The 19,536-nt window shown below is 43.8% G+C and overlaps 1 protein-coding gene across 1 annotated transcript; it reads left to right on the top strand.

Annotated features, from left to right (window-relative positions):
• Positions 1-1,555: 1,555 nt before the first annotated feature.
• Positions 1,556-17,243, top strand: FUCA1 (alpha-L-fucosidase 1). Its single transcript, XM_081204077.1, has 8 exons — positions 1,556-1,956; positions 3,979-4,113; positions 4,245-4,382; positions 5,396-5,501; positions 10,947-11,147; positions 12,424-12,614; positions 13,886-13,985; positions 16,652-17,243. The coding sequence occupies exons 1-8, from the start codon at positions 1,583-1,585 to the stop codon at positions 16,790-16,792; spliced, it is 1,386 nt and encodes a 461-aa protein (XP_081060203.1). The 5' UTR covers positions 1,556-1,582; the 3' UTR covers positions 16,793-17,243.
• Positions 17,244-19,536: the final 2,293 nt, after the last annotated feature.

The following is a 19,536-nucleotide window of genomic DNA, read 5'->3' on the forward strand; positions in this document are numbered from 1 at the left end:
TCAAATCCTCACTCAGCTATGAAGGCTAACCTACCTCACAGGGTTCTTGTGAGGATAAAATGGGGGAGGGGAGAACCATATACACCAGCTTGAGCTCCTTGGAGAAAAGGTTGGCTATAAATGTAATTATATTAAAATAAACACGAGTAGCATTTACACCCTGCCCTATGACACTTGCCAGAACCAAGAATTCATAGTGTGGTAATGTCATGGCTGAAGGAGGAAGCATTCATGGCTGAACCAGTCATGTGGAGCGTCAGCCCAGGGGTAAGCAAAGTTAAGCAGTAAATCAGTCGTCCCCCCCAAAAAAAACACACCAGGCCTCATGCTGTGTGAGATGGAAGAAGAGCCTGCTGTCAAACCATTTGGATCCAGGTTGCCTCCAGCTCTACCAGTCTGCCTTTTCTTTAAGATAAGCTCCAGAAGAGACCAAGCAGTACAACCAGTTTGGCTGGCAGATATGACCTGCCTTCTTAGTGGTCATCCTACTACAGTGGTACCTCAGGTTACAGACTACCAGAAATAGTACCTTGGGTTAAGAACTTTGCTTCAGGAAGAGAACAGAAATCACGCAGTGGCGGCGGCGGCACAGCAGCAGCGGGAGGCCCCATTAGCTAAAGTGGTGCTTCAGATAAGAACAGTTTCAGGTTAAGAACGGACCTCCGGAACGAATTAAGTACGTAACCAGAGGTACCACTGTACAACTATGAAATTCCCTGATCTGAACAACAAAAAAGAGACATTGCACATTCTTTTGTAATTCATGAAAATCTTTAATAAAAACTATTTCAAAAACAAAACAAAACCCTAACTATGAAATTCCCTCCTGGGATATGTGTGTGTGTGTGTGTGTGTGTGTGTGTGTGTACACACACCACATAGGCACTGAGGACATTGTTTCAGATGGCATTGGCAGAGACGTTGTGTGTTATAATAGTTTTAAGGTTTATGTGCTCTGAAATGGTATTAGTAAGCCAGTTGGATTTTTTTTATTGCTACTTTTATTTATTATACTTATGTATGAGGAAGTTGAGGCAGGATACACGATTCTCCCTATTTTTTAATCCTCGCAACAACCCTTCAAGCTAGGTCAGGCTATGAGTTGGTGACCGGCCGAAAGTCATCTAGTGCATTTCATGGCTGAGGATTTGAACTCGGATCTGGTACTGCAGTCAGTGCATCCGGCTTGCCTTTGGAGCTATCATTATGCGACAGCTCCCCCCCCCCCCTTTTGACTGTTGTTACGCCTTTCTATCTTAACCTCGTATGGAAACCGCTTTGCAAAAGACTTCCGTCTAGCAAGTCTTCTAAAAAAATGAAGTACTGTACAAGCCACACCGCCCATTTCCTTTATCGAGACCCAAGATCTTGGGAAACTGCTTGAGTTCCGCTCCTGTCATTATAATGTATGCCACTCTCACTCCCTCGCACTATCAGCTGCTCGCTTTCATCTCCCAGGCGGGTCGCGCGCTTATTATGCATGATTTACATATGGGAGCGAGACTGCGATTGGCCGAGGGAAGCGCTTACTGGCGCCAATCGGCGAGCGCCGTTCTGAGCGGCGATTGCTGAGGGGAAAGACATGGAGACGGGCCGGGGGCTTTTCCTGCGGGCGGCGGCGGCGGCGTGGCTCTGCTTCGTCGGGGCAGCCTCTGCCTCGGCGCCCCCTCAGCGCTACACCCCCGACTGGCCCAGCTTGGACGCCCGGCCGCTGCCGGGCTGGTTCGACGCCGCCAAGGTCGGCGTGTTCGTCCACTGGGGAGTCTTCTCGGTGCCGGCCTGGGGCTCCGAATGGTTCTGGTGGCACTGGCGGGGCGAGAAGCAGCCCGACTTCGACCGCTTCGTCCAGGCGCGCTTCCCGCCTGGCACCAGCTACGCGGACTTCGCCCCCCGCTTCACCGCCCACGACTTCCAGCCCCGGCAGTGGGCGCAGCTCTTCCAGCAGGCCGGCGCAAGGTCAGCAGCAGACGGGCGGAGCGGGCAGCAGAGGCCGCTTCTGCATAGCGGCCGGCCTGGGGCTTAGCACGACTGAGCAGTAATAATAATAATGGTGTATAATAATCCATGTGACAAACAGCACAGCGAGGACTGCGTTAATCGCAGTTGTTGTTATGAATTTCCCGCCCTTCACCCTAAGGTCCCAGGGTGGGCTACAACATAAAAAAGAACATCAAAAGCAGTTTAAAACAACAGTCACAGAAACAATATCAGGAATATATATATATATATATAGTACAATATCTTTTATTGCGTGGCATTTTCATTGTTCTGCGATGGATAAAATACTCTTGTATAGAAAATTATTGTTACTACACACCATTGCTCTTTCATAATATAAATCATTGCAAAACTATTATAGCATTCATAATTATTAGGATATAGCTATATTTTCTAGGCTTGAGTCTAGCTTGAGTACAGTCTTAACCTGCAGAAGAATGAAGGTGTTGCACTGAACTGTGTCACTTCCTCTTCCAGCTTTACCTGGAGATGCCAGGGAATGAACTTGGGATCTTACGTCTGCAAAGCTATGGCCCTTTCCTAAATTCTGTCACAGCATCACCCAATAAAATTGACATGCAGTGGATTTTGGGACTTACAAAAATGTAAAATACATACTAAAACACATAATGAAGTTTTGAAATTTCCTGCTGAAAGATGTGGCAATGAGAAAACTATTGCCTTCAGACATGTCCTGTTTGGGGACTTCCCAGAGGCATCTGGTTGGTCATTGTGGGAAACAGGATGCTGAACTAGATAGACAATTAGTCTTATCGAGTTGGGGTGCAAAAGGTTTTGCTGTAGTCCTCCCTCAGTCATTCAGTTCTTGACCAGCTAGCACACCCTATCTCTTGGTGAGGCTTCTTACGAAGCTGGGCTAGCCATTTTCCAGACATTGCTGTTGGGATGATCTAATTTAAAATTATAGGCTTATTGAGGAAACACCTCAAAAGGTATGCGCCATACAATTGTATCCAACTAAGTCCTACTTCAAGTAGACCCACTGAAGTTAATCGACTTAAGTTATGTTCATTATCTTCATTGAGTCTGACTCTGTCGGAGTAGCATTGTATACAACCCTTGATTTAAAAGGACTTATCCATAGAATACAATACAGTAAAGGGAGGGGGAGGGATACAAAAGGAAGTGGAATGGGGAAGTCAATGCAGACGTTACAAGAGGTCGAAGATTTTGGGGAAGAAGTTCAATCACTCGCAGAGAGGAAGAGTTAAGAAGGGGCCAGAGTATGAAAATAAATAAAGAAAAGTAGTAACTGGACAAAATGCAGGGCAAAGAAACAGAAGCCAGCAAAACAAGAAATGGAAAAAACCCAGCTGTACAGGCACCAGAAATAAGAATGGAGGAGAAAGGGTGAATCTGAGTGTACAAAGAGAATTTCAGTCATCAAACTGGGAAAATAAAAGAAGAGATCTGTGTTTTTGCAGAAGATAACAGAATACACGAGCAATAGTTGTTTTTACAGTGTCTTGAAGAGTACTGTAAACAGGGAGAAGGCAAAATAGAAGCATTACTTAAGTGTCTTTCAGGCCAACTTGTTTATTAAGTATTTGTCCTAATTTGGTTGCAGGGAGATTAGATGCCATTGGCATTCATTCTGATTTGTTTGTGGGGTGGTTGAATGCCATTGCATCAAAGCAAATGTTATCCCAACTTTCCAGTTCATTTTCCTGTCGCTTATCGCAAAAAGTCAGACCTTTGGGGGAAGCGGATTTGCTGCGAGACCTCCCAATCAGCTATAATTGTACAACCTGAATTAGCTGGTACATGATTGAATCTCACATGAAATTAGTGACAGTCTGGAAGTGCAGCCAGAGTGAGAGAAAATGAAGTGATTTAACAAAGTTGGGAAGGCCCATCTTGGTCTAGTCTCTCCAGCTCTCACCTACCCTCCCTGTTAGATTTGAGAATATTGTTGATTAATTTTCTTCCCTTCTAATCCTGTGTCTTTTGTTCCTACAGATATGTGGTGTTGACGACAAAGCACCATGAAGGCTTCACCAACTGGGGGTCCAACGTGTCATGGAACTGGAATTCGGTAGATACGGGGCCCCATCGAGACTTGGTGGGTGAACTGGGGGATGCTCTCAGAGAAAGGTATCTATGTGGGTTAACAAGTGGGGAGTGGAAGCTTATTGCTGTGCGGGGTCCTGGGCTTCACAGCCTTCTGCTGACATCCAGACCTATCTAATTCTATTACTGTGTTTCCCCCTTTGTTTAATCTTTAGGAACATACACTATGGATTGTACCACTCCCTCTTTGAATGGTTTAACCCGCTCTATTTATTAGACAAAAAAAATGGCTTCAAGAGTCAGTTTTTTGTCTATGGCAAGATCCTGCCTGAGCTTTATGAGCTTGTCTTGAGGTAAGATTGAACAACCTCCACTTACATGCTTGCTCCCTAGCAAGCCCCATTGAACAAAGTGGTAGATTGTTATTGTTCTTGCAACACTTAACAGAGTGTATGGGGCTGTATAAAGTTACATAGGCCGCCTCTGCCATAGTCCCAACATTCTACCACCATGTTTCCTACATTGAAACCATGACTTAGCTATGAAATCTCAAATGGTTCACTATGTGTCCCCTTAAACTACCTTGGTGGGTTGTTATGAGGATGAAATGGGTAAGTTCATAAGCAGTGTCCTGATCTCCTTGAGGAAGGGCAGGATATATATGCCAGGGCTATATATACTTGTATTGTTTTGATAGTCTTAGAGGGGGAAATAGCTGGGCAAGCCGCTGAAGCTCTTCCTCTTAGGCCCTGTCATGGTTACTTATTTAGAAATGGTAGCCAAGCTTTGCCCCATCCCCTTCAGCTCTTTGTAGGCATGTTTACTCAGATGGAAATCGTAATGTGTTCAGTGGGGTTTGCTCACAGGTAAGGGTGCATAGGATTGTAGTCTTAGTGAGTGTAAAGGTCAACCCCTTTTGTTTTGCCCACAGTGGCTTCCAGAATTTCAGCAAACAATGCTGACAGACTTTCAAGCATATCTTTACAGACGAGAGAGCTAGGAACATTAAAAAAAAAAAAACACCACTCAAGTTCTGGACCTGGTGTCCAATTTTATGCTTTATGGAACTGCAGTACATATGCAACCCTATAACTTTGTCATTTCTAAAACATGTTTGTAGTGCACAAAGAACTCCGGTTTTGTAATAAGAATGTAGGTTTCTTGCGTGCAGACCACTGGCACAATAGGCTTCTATCCACCCGGTCATTTGTAGATAAGTGCAGTTAGCACACTTGGTGTAGAAAGTTGGGGTATAAATTGTTGTAATACATTTACAAAATAATTCAATACCATAAGCAGCTATTAGTGGCTCATCTCTGCAGAAATACCAACTCGGATTTATGACGCAATGGTACTTCCATCTTAGATACAAGCCAGATCTCATTTGGTCTGATGGAGACTGGGAGGCACCAGATACTTACTGGAACTCAACCTCTTTCCTCGCCTGGCTTTACAATGACAGTCCAGTCAAGGTATCTCAATTTCCTTCATGTTTACTGATCAGTTAAACAGGTTAAGAACTGGGTAGTCTCCTTGTTTGCATTTGAGATGAATCTCTTAGAATGGTTTCTGGTATATGGGATTGTCACATTTTTTGTGCTCCTTTGTAAGTTCTGCCCCTTTCCCTTTCCTCCGGGGTGAGATGTATTAATTGCTTCTGATGCAGGATCTGTTGGAATTCTGCCTGGGTCAGAGGAATGTGCCACAGCGTAGGCACCGGCAGATATTCCTGTCGACCTCCCCGCGTCTCCACTCTGCTGATAAGCAGGCGAGGTCCCGGCGATTCATCTCAGATGTGTGAGAGGAACACACCGTTCTCCCTCTCTCCCCTTTGGTGTCCCCCAGGGAGGGGAAAGAAGCAGACAGAAAACTATTTACATCCTTTATTTCTGTCTCTCATATCAGTACAGAGAAACATGTCTGCACTCGACAACTGCAAGAAGAAACTCCACCCATGTACTTCCAGTACGGGTCATATGACACACACACTGAGCTAACATCCGGTGCTCAGTACAGAATGGACTGCCCCTTTGTTTCCATGGCAACAGTCACAAACATCCTGTCTGGCTTTCCAGCCACAAGCAGCTGACTGAGCTGCTGGAGCCTTTGCTTGCTGCAGCATTGGTGCTTTATGGTAACATACTCCCCCTAAAGTATCAATGCGTGCTGCGAGCAAAGCGTCATCCAGAGAAGAAAACAAACAGTTGTTATACTTATAACATTCCCCTGTTGTTTCAGTTCCACCCTTGGAACTACCCGCCACTGGTTTAACCAATGTACCTCTCTGGTTGTGTGACTTCACACTACTTTGGTTAACAACTCTCTGTTGTGCCTTTGTCTCTGACTCAGACACAGCTTCAATCTGTCCTTGATCGTTTACAACAGCAACATATGCTAGGTTAGCAAACTCCTTTGAATACCTCTTGGGTGGTACACCCTTCGTTGCTCTCTCAGACCTACGTAAGAGCTGCTGCTCTTCTCTGCTTTCTGGTTCAGCCTCTGAGCTCTCTGGAGAACCAGTACTAAGCTTAATCAGTGGTTTATCCTCCTCTTCTGAGGGTCTAGTCATTATTTGAGATTTCCTCTCAATGACTGTGACAACTGAGCTGTCTGAGCTATCAGTGTCATCATCATCAGTACCACTGAACTCAATAAGATCAAACTCATCATCATCATCATCAGAATCATCTGTGGAAAAAGTGTGAACAATCACTCTCTCCTGTTCAGGAGCACTCTCTAGAAATTTTGTGAGAATCACCTGACCAGATTCAGACAAAATTACTCTGTAGAGACCTTTTTCATAACCTACAAAGATGCCTCTGGCATTCTTTACCCCACTTGGAGCTTCTGTTCTCACATGAGACCCGAAAACCTTGAAATAGGCAACAGTAGGTTTTCTATTAAACAGCTTCTCAAAAGGAGAACATCCCAACTCTGTTGAGACTTTTCTCAACCACACGTGAAGATAGGACGCTAGAGACTCGGCCCAATATTCATGTGGCAAATGTGAACTCAGCAATTGCGCATTCATCCCCTTTTGCAATTCTTTGTTCACCCTAACACAGACACATTTCTTCCATGCTTCTTCGGAACTAGCAAGTTTGTGTCTTATCCCTTTTCCATCCAGGAACCTCTGGAAATCCTGTAAAAGAAAAACTGGCTTGTCATCTATGAAAAGACAATCTATGTTAGCATCATGCATACTTTTAACCTTGTCACAAAACTCTTGAAACTTTTCTAAAGTTTCCTGCGGTTTCTTCATCATATAAACCCAAGAATAATTAGTGTAACAATCAACACACACAAGGTAATATTTTGCACCGCCCCTAGATGGTTCTAGAGGACCAATCACATCAGCATACACCCGCTGAAAAGCTCTGTGGACCTTCTTAGCCACCTTCTTGGTGCTCTCACTGGTCACACCTGCAAGAGAAATTTCGTTAGAATCAGAAGTATTACATTTCATGTAATCACTTTGATCAAAAGGCAACAAATACAGTCCATCTTTCTCTTTGGCAGTAAGAAACAGTTCTCCATCTTTGTAGATCTTGCATCTTTTAGCATCATAGTACAGTTTTAGCCCCTTCTTTGCAATCTGCGAAGCACTCAGCAGACTAAACTTCAGTTCTGGAACCAGGTAAACATCGCTTATAGTCAAGTTCAGACTCTCAAGATACACAGTCCCAATCCCGGTCGCTTCCAGTTCTTGACCGTTGGCTTGTTTCACAGTGAAGCTTTGCTTCTTCAACGTCGAAAACAGTCCTCTGTGTGGGCAGAGATGCTTCGTGGCGCCCGTGTCGATTATGAATGCGTTCCCAACATCTGGCGTGGTTCCTTTCGCCATCATCGCCTTTGCAGGTTTCACCTGGCACTTGGTACGGCTTTTGCTTGACGCCTCAGGCTTCGTAGAGCTGTTCTTGGCTCCTTTTGACTGTCGTGGCTTCCTACAGTTTCGCTGTAGATGCCCAGTCTGTCCACAATTGTAGCATCGGACGGCGCTCAATGCTGTAGCATGCTCTGAGGTAGATTCAGCAGTGGGAAGATTTGAATTCTGTTCTTGCCTCCCTCTGTCTTTCACTTCCAGTGCAGCAAGTCTGTCGTGTTCGTTCAGGACGACGGCACACACCCTTTCCGCGGTCAGATCCTGAGCAGGTAGCGAACCAAGCTGACTGGCAACAACCTTGTAGGTCCGGTTCAGGCTGTTTATCATCATGAAGCAAAACACTTCCTCCTGTAGACGGAAATTGCGTTCCACCATCTGTTGACGCAGGAACTTCATTTCTGTCAGGTGCGCTTGAACATCTCCATCAGGCGCTAATCTCAGATTGGTCAACTTCTCAAAATACAGCAACGCTGAAGAACCAGCATCTCTCTGATGCGTTGTACGCAGCGTGTTCCAAACCTCTTGCGCAAATTCCAAATGCTGTATATGCACAAGCTGCTCATCTGAGACACACAGAATTATAGCAGTCCTAGCCTTCACATTCTGTGACTCCCAAGCACGCGTTGGTGCTGCTGGGATGGGATTCTCAATCACCCCAAACAGTCTCTGATTTTGCAGCAGGGCCTTCATCTTTACAGACCAAGATGAATAATTGTCATTGGTCAGGAGGGGTGGAGAAGGCAAGCCTCCCCCCTTCTTAGCATCCATTTTGAGTCCTTGCATTGACTCTAAAACACAAGCCTCTAAAATCCAATAGCTGGCTTGTTTACTCTCTTAACACCTGGCAACTCTGACACTGGCTGCGTTGGAAAGTCCCTTCCAGCAGTTCGTGAGGACCTAGTCATAACAAAACTTTGTTTTCGCCTCTCTGAGGCATAGTCTGACTGTCCAGCCCTCTCGAGTAACTTTCCATTTCTCCTCTCTGAGGCACAGCCTTCTCTGAAGGACGTTGCTTAGCAACAGCGCATTCCTTTCCTCGGACAGGAAACCACAAAAATGCCTGGTATGCAGGCCTCTTCTAAGTTGGAGCTGCTTTCCCACACACGCTCTCCGTGAAGCAGAGAATGAATCAATCTGCATTCACACTTCTAAGCCCTTAAAGTCTCATACCTTGGGCATCGGCTTGGCTGTCAGCTTCTTCTGGTCAGCTTCTGGCTGCAGAGCATCAGCCTCTCAAATCAGGCTTCCATTGAGCAGAGGAGGACAATTCACCAGCCTCTCATGCAGATGTCCGATGGATCGAAGAAAACAGCAACCATCCGAAGGCTGCCACTGTTGGAATTCTGCCTGGGTCAGAGGAATGTGCCACAGCGTAGGCACCGGCAGATATTCCTGTCGACCTCCCCGCGTCTCCACTCTGCTGATAAGCAGGCGAGGTCCCGGCGATTCATCTCAGATGTGTGAGAGGAACACACCGTTCTCCCTCTCTCCCCTTTGGTGTCCCCCAGGGAGGGGAAAGAAGCAGACAGAAAACTATTTACATCCTTTATTTCTGTCTCTCATATCAGTACAGAGAAACATGTCTGCACTCGACAACTGCAAGAAGAAACTCCACCCATGTACTTCCAGTACGGGTCATATGACACACACACTGAGCTAACATCCGGTGCTCAGTACAGAATGGACTGCCCCTTTGTTTCCATGGCAACAGTCACAAACATCCTGTCTGGCTTTCCAGCCACAAGCAGCTGACTGAGCTGCTGGAGCCTTTGCTTGCTGCAGCATTGGTGCTTTATGGTAACAGGATCAGCTTATGGTTATGGTTATATATGTGTTGCTTTATTATACCCAAAGGTCTCATGGTGGTTTATAAACAAATATTTAAACCTACAACTACAATAACTAAAAAAGATCACGCTATGTGTCCCTCCAAGAGTGCACTTCCTGCCATAAAATTAATCACACACAATCACCGTAAAACCATAAGCAGCTAAAAACCTTCCATTGAGCTAGCAAGAGAATGATGTCAGTATTCAAATATTGGGGTGTACAGTATTTTTTTAAAACAAAACAACCTGACAGTGAAAAGATGTTAGATTTGCAGTCAGGTGCACCTTTCTGGGGAAGGTAATCCAAAGGCAAAGAGCCTCTAAGAGGAAAGGCACTTTCTCACGTGGTGACTCTGCACCTCCGTAGGAGATGGTATTCAGAAAAGGGCTCCAGAGATGACCAGGGGGTTCTGAGGCAATAGAGTGTTCATCCATATGACACTTTATAGGTTAAAATTAGCACTTTGAATTTGGCCTGGAAATCAGCTGAAAGCCCGCACAGATGGCTGGCGCTGTTATTAGATTATTCATCATCCCAGTTCCACTTATAAATATGGCAGCCAGATTTTGCACCAGCTGAAGTTCATGAAGCCTCTTCATAGGTAGCCCGACATATAACACATTATACTAGAGCATAGGCAGCGTATCCCCATCCAGCACCCTCATCCAGTCTGTTACTGCAACCAGGCAGCTGAATGTGTGTACAAACTCATCTGAAAGGCATTTGCTTAAGGTGAGATGATACAGAAGTTCCATCAGCAGTGGCTCATTCCCACATGCAGATTGCCACCCAATGCTGCAGTCATCTGGGAATGGGCAGACAACAAGCCAGGATTCTGTGACATTGAAACTAAACTGTAGCAAAGTCTTTTTCCTCACTGCACTGTCAGGGAGCTGGGTGCAAGCCCAAGCCTTTGTTAAGGCTCGTTCCAGCTCAGGCACAAGTCATGGTTTTGTGTGAATGAGGCCACTTTCTTCAGAGTGCTAACAGGGATTCTACAGCCATCTATAGGGCCATGTTTTGCTGTCCCCCGTCTTTGATCCAAAGCAAAGTGGACGAGCAGAACACACTGGATACTTCCATTTTTATCCTGAAACATTAACCTCTGTTTTATCTGGAGGATTTCACACGCACCTGTAATTATTGAAGATTGTAGCATAAGGAAAAACAGCTGCAGTTATTTCATATGAATCTCTCCCTCTAGGATACTGTAGTGGTGAATGATCGATGGGGCACCAATTGCTCTTGTCACCATGGAGGTTTCTATAACTGTCAAGATAAATACGAGCCTGGCACTCTGCCAGACCACAAGTGGGAGATGTGCAGCTCTATTGACAGAAGATCTTGGGGGTATCGAAGCAACATGCAAATCAATGAACTCATGGATGAATCCAGCATCATTCAGGTGAGCACTTTGAAGTGTAAACAAAGGCCAAGGATTGGCCATCCAGCAATGCTGTTGCAAAAGCTTGCAGAGAGTTGCCTGGAGGTTGCAACAGCCGGAGCAGAGATTTGAATTGAGCCTCATCTCTAGTTAAAGTAGGCCACATTCTTTAGGAAAATGCTAGATACTTTTGTACTTCAGCTTAAACACATGTAAATGGTGCTGGACAAGCTCAGTATCTTTTTTTTAAAAAAAGGCTTTTCCAATCTTTCCCAAACCGACTGCCTCCTACAACCACAGAAGAATACCTGAAAAGAGAACAAACCATGCAAAACCATAAGCATTCATCCTGTTTGTTGACTTTTGAAGGGACTGCATAAGATAAAAGGTGAAGGAGAGGATAAGAACTGGCATGAAATGCCACCACCACACCTGCTCAGACAGGCCCTTTTCCTTCTTCCCAACTTATACTTAAACCTCCCCACAAATGTTGGAGGCATCAACATGAGCATGCAAGATATTTATGTTCGGTGAAAATTTCGCTTTGTACAGTATGTTTATCAGAGTCAGTTTGTTGAAATTACTGCAAGAGCAGCAGGATACATTCTGCAATGTGAATATTTTGCTATAATGTTGGATACTTGCGAGGTTATGGAATTTCCTAAGTCTTTCAGGAAAAAGGAGGCAGGTATTTGTGGGTTGTTCTACGGCAGGGGTGGCTGATGTGTTGTCCCCCCAGATGTTGGACTGCTACTACTACTATTAATATTATTATTAACATTTGTTAGTTGCTTTATCTTGCCCAGTGAAACCCAAAGCGACTTACGAACAGACAGTAAACATAGATACATTAAAACCAAGAGGAAAGAGAAGGACATTAAAACATCCCATTCACTTCTAAAAGGTCACAGGGTAAAGACCTGTTTTTGCCTGGCACTTAAAGATATGTAGTGAAGGTGCCAGGAGAGCCTCCCTGGGGAGAGCATTCCACAAATGGGGAGCCCCTGCAGAAAAGGCCCCTTGTCATGTTGCCACTGTCCAGACCTCTAGCAGAGAAGGCACATGAAGAAGGGCCTCAGAGGATGAGTGCAGGGTCCAGGTTGGTTAATATGGGCAGAAGCGGTCTTTGAGGTATTGTTGAACATGTTATCTCCCCTGTTCTAGAGTATCCTTTCTCAGTGTAAAGGACTGAACTAGTTAAACGGGCACTTGCAATTTTATTGCTGCTTTGGGGAATGACTTTCTTTCTCTCTTGACTTAAAAATGTGTATATGTTCTGTTTCTGTCTTTACTACAGGAACTTGTGCAAACTGTGAGCTATGGTGGAAACTATCTTCTCAATGTGGGACCCACAAAAGAAGGGGTGATCGCTCCAGTCTTCCAAGAGAGGCTCCTAGCCCTTGGGAAGTGGCTAGGCATTAATGGGGAGGCCATTTATGAATCAAAGCCATGGAGAATACAAAAGGAGAATTGCACTTGCAGCACATGGTATGGCAAAAACTAATACAAAAGCGGGCTTCTTCTTGAAGATTCAGGGAGGTAGCCTCTAATGCTTCAGCTATCTGTAGTTAACCATTATTTGCATAGCAACAAGAGGAGATGTCACAGTGTCTTCATGGATATTTGGTTGCTGCATCGGCCTTAATGTGATGAGTAAACTGTGTTAGAACCTCTTTAGGAACGAGCACACTTACACAAAATTCCTTTTGTAGTATCTTACATGAATTCAGGTGTGAAAGAAGATCTAGTCTCTATAAGCCTTTATTACCTAGACACTATTTTACTGAGGTAGTAAGAAGGGCAAACCTTTTGCATGTGCTGCAGTAGTTCAAAGGAAACTGAAATGCAAGAGGCCTCACCTTAGAAAAAGACATAAAGTATTGTCAATCACAGGTGACGCAGGCTGTCAAAGTACTTGATTGGACTGCACTTCTCTGCTCTTTCAGCACCCAAAGCCCATGAAGGTTTGCTATTCATCTTAATGTTTTCTTTTCTTGCTGTGTTTTGCTTTATTTTACTTAATGAGAAGGTTTGTGTTAGATTTAACATCTGAAACCACAAATGGCTTTGTTTTGTTTAAATGCTGGTTACACTTTTAAATCTTCTTGGTTGACTTTTTGGTATTTGCTACATTGGGGGTAGTTATTTTATTTCTCTAAAAGATACACATTGTCATTTCACCAGTTATCTCCAAGGCAGCTTTTCGTAGATCACAGAATAGAAGAGTTGGAAGGGATCTTGAGGGTCATCTAGTTCAACCCTCATTCAATGCAGGAATGATTTTTGCTATTAAGAGCTTCCCTGCATACATCAGCTATGACATGGTGGTGTGCTAAATCCTAAGTAGAGGGAGAGATGAGAGAATACCAATTCTGAAAGTCTTTCAGGAGCAGAGAACATTTAAAAGAGAATGGCCCAGCATAGAACTCTAATGGAAAGTTTCCACAGGCCCCTGCCAGACCCACCTCGACCCACCTCCATGTTGGTGACGGCAGCAGTTGAAAAGCAAGGACAGACTGTCATGCAATGTTTGCTTTTAGGGGGTGTGAGTGTAAAGGTGGACTTTGAGGCTTTCATCATTCTTGGCCACGCAGCCACAACATGAGAAGGTGGAAGAAGCACCAGATCCCTGCAAACATCAGCAAGGGAAGGTATTTCTGATACAGATGTTCTGCTCCTGCAAAAGATGGATGCTTTTTCTTTGCTTTGGAACTTTTGTGTTTGTTTCCACAACTTTGCTTTGCTATATATTTTCTCAGGTACACTTCAAAGGGAGAAACAGTCTATGCCATCTTCTTGACCTGGCCAGAAAGCAGTGTGTTGTTTCTTCCATCACCTGTCTCATCTGCAACTACTAAAGTAAGGAAAGAAGGGAAAGCAGGCCTGAAAATTGCATCTACTGGCATCTCAGTAATTTTTAACATTTCTTGAGCCTTTGTTATGACAAAGAATAATTTTAATGGCTCTAGTAAGAACTTGAATACCCCGTATTCAATACGAGTACAAAATTACCTTAGTCTGGCTATTGGTCTGTCTAAACCACGCATGACCAAATAAGCGCCCTCTCAGTTACCTTTGCCAAGATACAGTGAGCTGTTGTGCTGGATTTCGCTTGAAAGGAAATGCACCACGGAATCTCCATATCAGATTCATATGCATATTTGCTCTGGAAAGGCAAAAGTACCTATTCAAGTATCACTTCATATCATCCATGTTCATGTGCTCCATTCATGGGTACCCATTTCTGCTAAATGATGGCAACTTAAACCCTGACTCACCAAGAGGAGGCTAGATTGTCCCTCATCCTGAACGTGGCTGCTGATGGTCTTGGGCAAAGCTCTCTCCTAGCTCTGCTTCTTGAGATCTTTTTAACTGGAAATTCCAGGAGTTGAACCTGCATCTTCATGCTGTTAGGACACTTCCCCAGTTATCTGATTAGCTGGATTTAACCTCTGAGGGGCAGGGAAAACTGCCCAGCATGAAGGCAAGTAGCTCCTTCCATCTCCCCCACCCCATACACTGCTCTTGTTGCTCTTGCCCACTTTAGGGCTGCAGATTTGCTGGTCTTCCAGCTGGCTCCAGGTCACTATGATGCTCACACCAGAAAATGATAGGCGTGCATTGTTTGCATTTCCCTGTCACATGCCTTCCTAGATTCTCTTCTTTTCCTTTTGTGAGGATGCCACAAATTAACACAGAGGCTGCAGCCTCTGCTCCCTATAAGTAATGCAGTTGGGTGAGGTGGGCAGCAGGAGAAGTAGTAACTGGAGGAAGGCAGCCTGTCATTGTTCAATCTAGTTGCTGAGTATTTCCAAGAGATTAATTTATTTGGGATATTTATAATTAGCCAGTCTCAGAAAGAGGTCAGGGTGATATACATCAAACCATATCAACAAAAATACAGCAAATATAACTAAAGCATATTCAAATGAGGGTGGAAATTGTAATAGCTAATTAAAACACATATTGCTGCTCAGGGTAAATCTTCTATTATCAGACTGCATAAATAAATTGAACTGAAATTCATTTGTAGAGGAGATCATTCCAGAGATGAGGTCTTACCACATATAAGTTCCTTCTATACATCCCCTCATCCTGAATCCTGGTGGGGACTGTGAACAGAGCTGCTCCCTCCACTGGCTGATCTTAAGATCAAGCTGTCTGGCATTGGAGGAGATGCTCTGGCAGATATTTGGGCCCAAAGCTGGTTAGGGCTTTTAGGCCATCTCTAACGCCTTGAATCAAACCTGGTAGCACACATGCAGGCAGTGTAGAGCTTTCAGGGTTGGCACATGTTCCCATCTTGCTGCGCCATCTGGCAGCCGCAGGTTTTCCCTCCTAAAATTGCTCTATGACTCTTCAGAAAATTAGATTGCTGCAAATAATCAGAGAAGCTCCTTCCTTCAATAGGCAATTGTAGGTAGATACTTGCCAGAATATTCTGTAATAGATTTAAACAGCAAAATGCCATCTGAAAACAGAATTCACATCTTTAAATGCCATTTTATAAGAATGTTATTTGCTTCCTCTTGCATCCTGTGTATGTGGTCTACCCCATGCTCTGCAATCACTTTTTAATTATTCATTTCTGACAAGAGATCAGTCTATGCAGATGGATACTGTGTCCTCTTGTTGGGAAAGAAGCTGTGGTAGATTTGTGCCTGTTCAGGCTACCCACAATCCCTAGACTCTTCAGGCCTTAAGCCAGTAAGCAAGTGCTTGGCAGATGTCTGTACCTTAAAGTTATTTTTTCTCATTCTTGGTATTTTCTTAATTGCATTAAGCTTGATAAAGGCAGTCCCCTCCTTACAATCTTGGTACAGTTTGTTTTTACAGTGGTACAGTTTTCTCTTAAAGAACACAGTGAAAACCTTATCCCTAATTGAAACTTGCCATTTCCATATTTTTCCTTTCTTGGAAACTCTTACGAAGCAGAGGATATTTCTGAAATCATTGTGCTTTATTCTGAACATTCCTTCCACCCTAATTCTGAATGGTTTGAAGACAGTGAGTTGTTTAGTGCAATGGGGATCCTTCTTGCAGTGGCTGTTTATTTATATTTCTCATGTTTATATCCCACCATTCCCCCAAGAAGCTTAAAGTAGTGTACATTGTGCTCCCCCACTCCATTTTCTCCTCACAGCAACCCTGTGAGGTAGGTTAGACTGAGAGACTGTTACTGGTCCAGGATCACCTAGTGAGCTTCATGGATAAGTGGGGATTTGGACCCTGGTCACCCAGTCTAACACTAACCACTACTCTTCACTGGTTCTCCCCACGTGATTGACACACAGTACCTGCATTGGGCTCATGGCCCAGCTAGGATGCTGCGGCGGGGTGGCCATGTCGCTGAGAAAAGATGTGCAATCATAATATACATTACTAGTCAGGTTATGAGCTGTTTGGTGGTTCCACATGTTCCGCAAGACCAATATGGAGATTGCTAGCTATGTGAACCAGCCTAATTATCTTACAATGTTTTTGTATAAAGTAACAAATTTACAACTTTTGTATCCTTGTTGTAGGTGACTATGTTGGGATTCTCTGAACCTTTGAAATGGCAGGTAGCCCCAGACAAAGGACTGAAGATCATGCTGCCCTCTGCTGTTCCTTCACTTCTCCCTCTGCAGCATGGCTGGACTCTTAAGCTAGTTGGAGTGGCATGATGGTGAAACTGGAAGGAAATTGAGGAACGTCTATTTCTCTCTTATTGACAAACCATTCAAGCTGGTGTGATTAGTGGCATGAATGGGTTTGAAATGGTGGGTGGTTGGGGCTTAAAAGATGGGACTGCAATGCAATGCAGTGTTTACGTGTTAGCAATCCTCAGGTGTTGCATTTCAGTAGGGAGAAACCGAAGAACGGGCACTTTCCCGGCAGGATTTAATTTGCCTGACACAAATGTCCAAAAGCACTCTGCTGTAATGCATTGAGCATCATTTGCACAGAATGAGAACTGTCTCCAGTAACTTCTCGGGAAAATTAGCTTGGCCTGTGGTGAGTTCCACTTAACTCACATGTTATGGGAAACTATACCTAGTGGCTAACTGAACACCAAAGTTATTGTGATCTTGGCCACTTAGCTTGAAATAAACTGTGATCCTTGACTTAGCATTACACCTGAAGCAGAAATTGTAGTTTGTTTCAGTCTCAGCATACCCTGATCTGTAGCCAAGGTTTGTCCTTGGCTTACTGATGATGCTTTGTTAGAGCAAAAGAAACTATGATTCCTGGCTTAGCATTACCTCCAAATCTGGGGTCATGGTTTGTTTTGTTCTAATTCTAAGCCAGGGATAATGGTTTGGGTCCACTTGCAGGAAAGGGACAAAAGCAGCTCTGAAAAGCACATTCCAGCAAACCATTACCTGGTATATTGTGACATGCAAACTTGGGCCATCGATTAGAGGCAAAATGAGCAGAGCTCAGCAATTGATCTCAGTTGAATTAGAGCAGGTCTCCCATTTATGTATCACTTTACACAGGAAGAGTCACAAAGCAGTTTCCAGAGACAACAGCATACAATCGACAATAAAAAAATATCAAAATGAAACAGATATATGAAGTATAAAACAAAATAACTATATTAAGTGTTCATTCACAAAAATCACTCAAAAACATGAATAACTGCCCCATCCAATAAGTATGAACATCAAAAATATATGCCCAAAACATAGACCATTAGTATTATGAGGTACTAATTAGAACTTTGAAAGCTTCTGAAAAGTGTCTTGCTTGGAAGTGGAAAGGAGAGGCCTTGTATCTAAGTTCACAAACCAGCAAAGTCCAATGGGAGGGAACACAGAATTAACTAGAATTACTGGTAACAAGCCATCAATACATCACAGTTGTGGGGCAATAGATAATTAAATGCCAGATTTTGGTGCAGTGATTTGAGGGGAACAAAACAACTTTGTTCTTGGAAGGCAGTGACGATATGACCTTCATGTTTTCAGAATTGTGTAAGTTCATCTCTTGCAAAAAGTGGAACGTGAGCCCATGTAGAACAGGGAAAGGACTCTCTTAGAACGGGTTTCAAGGTCTAGACTTACAAATCAATTAAGATTACAAGTAGGTAGGCGTGTTGGTCTGCCACAGTCAAAATAAAAAAATTCCTTCCAGTAGCACCTTAAAGACCAACTAAGTTAGTTCTTGGTATGAGCTTTCGTGTGCATGCACACTTCTTCAGATACTTCTGAAGAAGTGTGCATGCACACGAAAGCTCATACCAAGAACTAACTTAGTTGGTCTTTAAGGTGCTACTGGAAGGATTTTTTTTATTTTAAATCAATTAAGAATTCACTTGTAAATAAGAAAAGTAGCTGGTCCCTCACTTGCCTTTCTCATGCATTCTATTGATGAAGAGTTAATGCTATCTTGAAACATCCAGTTAATTTATATTGCTGCATATGGCATTAAGTGCCTTTTCCACAGGCATGGCTTGCAAAATTTAGAAAATTTCACCATTGGCTGCTCATCTCACCCCGTTTTTCCTTAGCTAGTCCCTTCTCTTATGTCAAGGGTAGCAAATCTGGTGCCCTCCAGATGTTGGACTTGAACATCCTTGACAACTGGTCATGCTAGCTGTGACTGATGGAAGTTGTAGTCCACCATCAGGAGGATACCATGTTGGCTAACCCTTCCATAGCATATAAACTTACCTTCTAAATGAATAAACATACAAGATGGGAAATACGATTGCAGGACCTTTTACCCCATTTCTTGAGGGATGTTCTTGTGCTCTGGAAGTACAAGCTAATCATGCAGTTGAGGGCAAATGTGGCTCTGAGTGAAGGGTATGAGTAATTGGGTTGAAATGTTGACCCTGCAAGGGATGGATGTGGGATCTGTGGCACTACAGGTGTTAGTCCTGCTCACATCTGCACCAGCCAGTTGAGGATGATGGAACTTGTAGCCAGGCAACATCTGCAGGACTACAGGTACTCTATCTCCGCTGCAAGGGGTATGTAGCAGTCACCTGCATTCTGCCACCCCCACCATAGCCTCTAGACTATGATCAAGCAATGCAGTAGATCCCAGCAAGTTTAAGGAGTGTGTTGCAGTTTCTTAGCAGCTATAACAGGTGATTTCCTCACCACCATCATATGGCCTATCATGACAAAATACGAAAGACAGTATATTTCAAAGGGAAACTCGTACGGTGCAACTCTGTAAATGAATGACTTTAAATCAGATGTTTAAATCTTTTATATATATATAAAACCAAACTGCTAGATTGAACCACATGGTATGAGTGGTCCTCCTGATGTGTTGTTCTGCAATGTATCAATCACAGTGCCTTTTCTGTTTTTCATATCTGATTTCAAATGTTGGTTTTGCAAAAATAATAAAACATTGGAATTGAAGTAAAAGCATTTCATGATCTGAATATAAGGCATTGCAACAAGTGAGG

The sequence above is a fragment of the Podarcis bocagei genome (assembly GCF_964188305.1).
Source record: "Podarcis bocagei genome assembly, chromosome: 7".
NCBI classification, from domain to species: domain Eukaryota; kingdom Metazoa; phylum Chordata; class Lepidosauria; order Squamata; family Lacertidae; genus Podarcis; species Podarcis bocagei.

Bases quoted from the DNA above. Each gene is read 5' to 3' on its own strand.
- FUCA1 (XM_081204077.1), top strand. From the start codon at position 1,583: ATGGAGACGGGCCGGGGGCTTTTCCTGCGGGCGGCGGCGGCGGCGTGG. The intron at 4,114-4,244 runs GTATCTATGTGG...TTTAATCTTTAG, and splicing joins GGGGATGCTCTCAGAGAAAG to GAACATACACTATGGATTGT. The intron at 13,986-16,651 runs GTAAGGAAAGAA...TCCTTGTTGTAG, and splicing joins TCTCATCTGCAACTACTAAA to GTGACTATGTTGGGATTCTC.